The sequence below is a fragment of the Solanum tuberosum genome, unplaced genomic scaffold (genome assembly GCF_000226075.1).
Source record: "Solanum tuberosum cultivar DM 1-3 516 R44 unplaced genomic scaffold, SolTub_3.0 scf00058, whole genome shotgun sequence".
Lineage (NCBI taxonomy): Eukaryota > Viridiplantae > Streptophyta > Magnoliopsida > Solanales > Solanaceae > Solanum > Solanum tuberosum.
Genome location: NW_006238982.1, coordinates 1,501,238 through 1,508,176, shown reverse-complemented (window position 1 = coordinate 1,508,176; position 6,939 = coordinate 1,501,238). Strand labels below are relative to the sequence as shown.

Genomic DNA, 6,939 nt, shown 5'->3' with positions numbered 1-6,939 from the left:
TGTTAGAATAGGAATAGGTTTATACAATTCTATTAGAATAGGAATAGGAATAGAAATAGAAATAGAAATACTAAATAGTATCCTACTTAGTAAAGGATTGCATTGTAGTGTCTATAAATAGGGTCTCAATGTAGACACAACAACAATTCAATAATATTCTTTTCCTATATTTCTCACAATTTTTAATGTTTTTTTTTCATGTTACAAGCACTAAATGGGTTTGAATTAGGGGTGGCAAAATTAAACCCAACCCAACCTGACCCAACCCATTTAGGTTTGGGTTGGTTATTGACCTGCCCATTTGTTAGCTCAACCCTTTTCAACCCATTAAAAATTGAGTTGATATGTAACCCAAATTGATTTTTGAGAAATCTTGTCAAAAAAATTTTTTAATTTTTTTTTTTTTTGTATTTTATATGTTATATATAGTTATAATAAAGAAAAAAATTTATTAGGTACTAAAAGCTTATAAAATAACAAATAAAGCTATTAAAACTTAGTAAAAATTGGGCAGGTTGGGTTATGACCCTTTACTAACCCGTTTTGACCCAATCCATTTTGGCCCAAGCAAATTTGGGTTGGGTTGGGTCCAGTGGCAGAGCCAAGATTTTCAATAAGGGGATTCAAAATCTGGAGAAATAGACACATGAAGTAGCCGAAGGGGGTTCAACATCTATTATTTATACCTAAAAAATTATTTTAACCATGTATAGATAATATAATTTTCTGCCGAAGGGGGTTCATCCGAACCCCCTAGCAATAAGCTAGCTCCGCCCCTGGTTGGGTCTTGACCCGTTTATTGTCCATTTTGACCTGCCCAAATTTAACCCAACCTGCCCAATTGCTACCCCTAGTTTGAATAGATCTGAATTATTAAAATATTTAATGAAGTCTTAATATCATTAAGATATCTGTAAAAATGATTCTCCAAAGATGGTAAGTTCAATAATTTCATCCATTCGCCGCTACCACCATCATCCACCATTATCAGCCATTGTCGTTGTCGTCCATGATTATCAACAACCGCCATCCTCATCCATAACCACCACCGCTGCCAATCACTAGAATCAATCATCACCACCACTTTTTATTTATTTATTTGAACCATCTCTAGTGGTCTACTTCAACTAGGAGTGGGGGATTTAGCTTGACCCCTACTTTGTCCATTAAAAATATCAATGTACAAAAAAGAGGGGACATGAACCTTACCTCTTTATAACAAAATCAGGTATGTTATAACAGCTTTCAAGGATCAATGAAATGTATTTAGATACTAAGTACACTCTCATAGATCACTACACCACTAGCTACATTTACAATTGCCAGCACCAACAACCATTACCACAACAAACACTAATCACTACCGACAATCACCACTATATATAGTCAAACCACCATTATCATTCATCACCACCAATAGCTATCACTATTATCTACCGCAAACTATTAGCCGCCACTACCAACTACCACCATCCACCACTACTACTACCTACCATCGCCACTAGCTACTACTCACAACCACCACCACGAGCCATCAACACCATATAATTTTTAAAAGATATAGTAGTAGATTAATTTAGTATTTTGTTTTTCAAATTCATATTTATTAATTTATAAATAAAAACATTTATATGTTCAAATTTTGAAAAAACAAACCATCTTAATCATTTAGTATATAGTTCTTAATACAACATCTTAGTTATTCAGGTGTGCATTCAAATCCAGATATCTAAATCTTAATATTTAGATGTGTATTTAAATTCAAACATCCTCATCTTAATGAAAACAAATGAGGCTTTACCAGATTTCATGATTTTACTTTTCTGGGCATAGAAGACTGCTTTCCGACTTAAGCGGGAAATCCCAAGGGCAACTAGCACACAGTTTGAAACTCTTAATAGATGATGAGCCAACCCTTTAATCTTCACTTAAATAATTGCTCTGCCACCTTCTTTATCAAAACGTAGTTGTTTACCCACCTTTTGAGTTAAAGCTTATACTTTTGTTTTGGAGAATAAGTTAAGGCATATACTTGAAAGACCAGGTTCGCCTTGAAGTTACTATAACTTTCACATGAAACCTCCACATTTGTAGCTCAAAGTCAAAGATTTAAGGTCATAAAAGCAGTTGAAGCAGGAGCAAATGTTGACCACACTAACTTGATATATAGACATAGCACATATTCATAACTGATGGCCAGAGCAACCTGCAAATCTAAACCAGAGGGAAATCTGAGCAGCTCTTTCAGAGGAATAGATAGCCGTAGATCCCACAGGACGGCTTCAAATTCCAAACCAGGAACTTATCTTGTGCTAGTCCGAAGATCTAAAGTGACAATCACTAAGCTATTGGGCAGCCTCATAGTCCACACTGTTTTTTATTAGCACACAAATAATGTCTAAAAATGTTTACACACACTTACCGCTGATAGCAACTCTGGCCTAAGAAGGTTTCCGCACAGCACAAGCTACCAAAATAGCAAAGTCTTACAGGCACAAAAATTTTGCTATGTTGGCTCTCTTGTTTAAAAGTCGCATGAAAAACAATACAGATAATCCAAACCTCCCCCACCCCCAAACAAACCAAGACAAGAAAAGGAAAAAAGAAGCAAATTAGAAAAGAAAAAGTGGGAAAGGAAATGAGTAAGAAGCAAAAATGGTTCAAATGCAGAAAGAACCCCACAAGAGAAGTTAGGCAACTAACAGAGGATCTACAAGAGGAGTCAAACTCGAAATGTCCTCTGAAGATGATGGAAAGAAGTGACTGAACAGCTGATGCTCCAGCTGACAGACCTGCATTTACAATGTCAAACGTAAGGTATGGAGAGACATATATCACAGTTTACCCTAATATGCCTTTAGCAAGACTTTGTTTGAAGCAATATCAGATATTTACTTTGACAATAGTGATACGCAGAAAAACATGTAGAAGTTATGATTCCATCCTCAAAAAAACCAAGGCTGCTATAGTTTTAGCACATTTATCCTAAATCCAACTAGAGGAAATATTCATCTACACTAAGATGAGCTAACCATTGAAAGAAAAAATAAGGCGTGGCTCTCTAATTTACAACAAATTACTTTGATTTTTTTGAGAATGAGAACTAATTACTTTGAATTAATCCTGTCAAATAAAAAGAAAAATGAATGTCGATTGCTCATATGACTATCAAAACTGGGCGGTCAACCTTGAATTGTGTCTTTTCATCTTCTTCTTATACCCCCACCCCCACCAACACTAAATAAAACCACCACCAACACCATAAAAAGAACAGTCATCCAATTTTTGTAAGGCAAGATATAACAATCATACCATTCTCTAGTACAAAATGTTGTAAATAGTACTGATGTCATTTGAATGTACCTGCATTAAATATGCACATCCAGATCTAGTTAAAGACGACAATGCTTCTTTCCTGGAAAATTCGGAGATCCGCTGTTGCACTATACCTCTTATCTGAATTAAATTAAATGAAACAGAACGAGTACTGATTAAAATGACAAAACAAGGAGAAGAAAAAAGCCGTATATATTGATCTATAGAACTAAAAGGAGCAGCTTACTACTCACCAAGGAAAGGCGCTGTTCACAATAGAGTTTGTGGCATTCTTCAAGAAGTTGAATATACTCTTTTCTAGGTGTTCTGCTTTCAATTTCCTCCAAGATAGGCTTAAGCTGCAGGTAACTAGGTTCATGGATAACACGTAAAAGCTAGTCCTAGTTTCTTTTCTTTTTCTTTTTTTTTGAGATTAGAAATACTCACTCTCATACAACGAATTAATAGAGTTTCTACAAACTAAAAGGCAAGGAGATGTTCCAATGTTACCTCATTTGCTGCAGCCTTGAAGCGTACATATATTATAGATGACTCTATACCCTCGGCAAAAGATGTTTTGCTACCACCACTGCTTCTTATTGCAGCCTGAACCTGATAAAATGGGAGTATTTATCTCAGGATATGAAACCATTCATCTGCAAGAAAAGATTGTAGTGCATAAAACAGATTTACCTGAGAAGAAGTGCTTCTAAGAACAGAAAGAACATGAGAGCGAATCATTCCCAGAGCTCGAGACTGTTACAGGAGGGCCAAGGTAACACAGACAGAGAGAAAGAGAATGGGCAATGGGATTAGAATTCTTATGTCCAAGAATGTCATAATATCATGTCTTGTTTAAGAAATGTGATTTCATATATGATAGTAGATTACATAATGTTGATGTCAATTCTTTTAAGTACCTGAAGTTGTCGAAACTTGACCAAATAAATGCTGCACTCTGCATATTGTGGGTTACTCTCAACATATCTTCAGTGACGCAGAGGAGAAACACAATGGTTATTTGTGCTCTTATGCATAGATTTACAAGCTTAATTCAATAGAATTTAATCTTGATAAAAGAATTCACATCCCTAGAAGAAACCTGTGACTCTAGACATGTCCACATGGTAAACTTCACAAATAACCAAAGAAAAGTATGGATGGTACAACATTGCAGTGGTTCTAATATTCATATATTTCAATGCAATAATATGAAATGTAATGTCACTTACGATATGCACTCATCAAGTCTCTTAAGCAATGGAAGAAATTTTGTACTACCAACGCTCATGCTAGGAGAATAAAAAGTGGTTGCAACCTGCAAACAAGAGTGCAAGACAAGCATGAGGAATCAAATCAAATCAAATCAAAAAAAAAAAAACAGAAAACAGAAAACTGGGTACTTTGACATTTAGAGAAGTTCAAGTAGAAGAAGAGCAGGACTTGAAGAGAAAATTTAGCACAAGATAAATCAAGTTGATGCAATGCCCCAATTAGATGTAATTAAACAAAAAGGCATTAGAAAATTTTAGGCTAATGGTCATGATTAAATCAAGAATATCTACAGTGGAGAGTGAAAAAGCTATTCCTCTATAAGGAATTTAAAAACAGGAACTCTCAGTTTCAAAAAAAAAAAAAAAAAATTAAAACAGGAACTCTCATTCTCAATCTCACAAGTGAAAAGGTTTTCCTTTAGAAACCACCAAGCACATAAATAGGAGAAAGAAGAGTTGACCAAAAGACGAGATTAAAGAATCACCTTAAATAAATAACTTGCTAAGCAAGAACATCAAAATAATCCAAAAGCACTAGATTGGAAAAGCCAAGAAAGAATAGCTTTGAGCGACTCATTTGTAACATGAGGAAGAAAACAATCTAGAATCAAAGCTTTTTTTACAAAGGATAAAGCTCCGCCCTCCGGTGTATGGGTGTGGAAAAAATTTAATTAAAAAACATGAAATCTCTTGAGGCAGAAAGCTCTCATTTCTTAAAGCTGTTTTCCTTAGTCCAAACTCTCAGTTAGGTATATTTCCTCACCAATGTATCAAAGCATAAAAATTACCGATAGCATTAATTCTCTTCACTCAAAATAAAGTTGATGCAGAACCATACCCAATTCAGCATAGGCATAGATAGACTACTGTGGAAATAGTGCAAAAGGCATTGAATAACGATGGAATATTATCAACATAAATGGCAGTCGGACCTTACATTCTCCAATTCATCAAAGTAATTGAGCTTATTGTGAAGTGATTCTGCAAACTCAATTAATTTCTGCTTCTCCAAAAGCTGCAAATAAAAAAGAAATTACACAAGAAGATTATTCAATACTGCTTCCTGTTGTTAATTATTGCCTCTTTACCTGTACATCACATGTCCGTTACTATTAGACACTGATAGGGAACTCCGAATTTCAAATGCCACCCACTGGACATCGGAAATACACAATATTGACATGAATTGTAACTAGATAATGCTTTAAGACAAACAGCAACTTCAGATAGAAGAAAAAACAAGAAAACGCAAAATGAAGAAATGCATTTACAAGGTACTAGGTGGCAATTGAAGATGTTTGGCAACTATTAAAGATATCATAGACTTTAATCCATCAATACAGTAGATTGTCAATGAAGACTTTCAACATCATCGAGTAAGGCAAAACAATGTCTATTAAGAAACTCCATAGTTACAAGCCTATTTTCTTATCATACAATTAATTGTTCCTCTGCTCCTCAGAATTTTGAACAGAGTGCAAGAGAAAAGTACAATCTACAGCTAAAGTAACCACAGATGCTAAGAGAAATGGGTTGACACACCAGTCTATCGCACGCATCATGAAGAGTTCTAGTCTTTGTTGCCACTGTTTGATGCTGCAATTGCAGCTCATTGAACAAGTCAAGTGTTTCATCCACCTGCAAGAGAGCCATTTTTAAGGGAAAGGGCATGTCGACTCGAAAGCAAGCATAGATAGATGAACAGCAACAACAAAAAGGGTTAAGAGAAGAGTATAAGAGCATAGTTTTTCTTCTCAGAATACCTGGTGAAGTATACTATCGCAGGTCTGAATCTGCTCTGTTAAGGTGCTGACATAATGCTGATATTTTTCTTCAGTCTATTCACAGAAAGAAAGCATATGTAATATTTTTTTTATCAGCAAGTGAAAGAGATGAAGCATATGACTCGTAACTTTTGGATGAAACGGAAAACATATAAACAAACTAAAGACCAACCTCTGATTTCATGGCAGCTTCAAGATCCGCGAACCACTTATAAAACTGTATCAACAAAACAGCACAAAGGGGAAGAGGAAAGTCATATCAAGTTCAAGCAGCATTAGGGGAAAGGTCAACTTAAGATGCCATTAATATCATCATTTACAAAGACAACTAAGCATATGCAGTATTCAAGCATATACAAGAATGCAACGCAAAGATTGCCATGGAAACAAATTTGGAAAACTGAAGCTCCTTATTAAGTGGCTTGCTTTTGCTGGACAGTGACATATGAAGCAGTACTAATAGAGCAATTCCTTCAAGAAAGCTGCCTGAATATATGTAAAAAGTGTTACATGTGTGAAATGAGGCCCGAGGATGTTAATTAACTCCACTGCACTGCCTAACTGGG

General features: G+C 35.3%; 1 protein-coding gene across 1 annotated transcript in view; it reads right to left on the bottom strand.

Annotated features, from left to right (window-relative positions):
- LOC102588118 (conserved oligomeric Golgi complex subunit 3) overlaps positions 1 to 6,939 on the bottom strand; it is a 40,522-nt gene that overhangs the window by 25,022 nt on the left and 8,561 nt on the right. The window contains exons 5-15 of the mRNA XM_006344495.2: positions 6,546 to 6,590; positions 6,353 to 6,427; positions 6,132 to 6,227; positions 5,527 to 5,604; positions 4,548 to 4,633; positions 4,236 to 4,302; positions 4,009 to 4,071; positions 3,826 to 3,927; positions 3,570 to 3,674; positions 3,364 to 3,456; positions 2,704 to 2,792 (exon numbers count right to left, since the gene is read on the bottom strand). Coding sequence (XP_006344557.1) covers positions 2,704 to 2,792; positions 3,364 to 3,456; positions 3,570 to 3,674; positions 3,826 to 3,927; positions 4,009 to 4,071; positions 4,236 to 4,302; positions 4,548 to 4,633; positions 5,527 to 5,604; positions 6,132 to 6,227; positions 6,353 to 6,427; positions 6,546 to 6,590 — 899 coding nt within the window. The remainder of the gene's footprint in view (positions 1 to 2,703; positions 2,793 to 3,363; positions 3,457 to 3,569; positions 3,675 to 3,825; positions 3,928 to 4,008; positions 4,072 to 4,235; positions 4,303 to 4,547; positions 4,634 to 5,526; positions 5,605 to 6,131; positions 6,228 to 6,352; positions 6,428 to 6,545; positions 6,591 to 6,939) is intronic.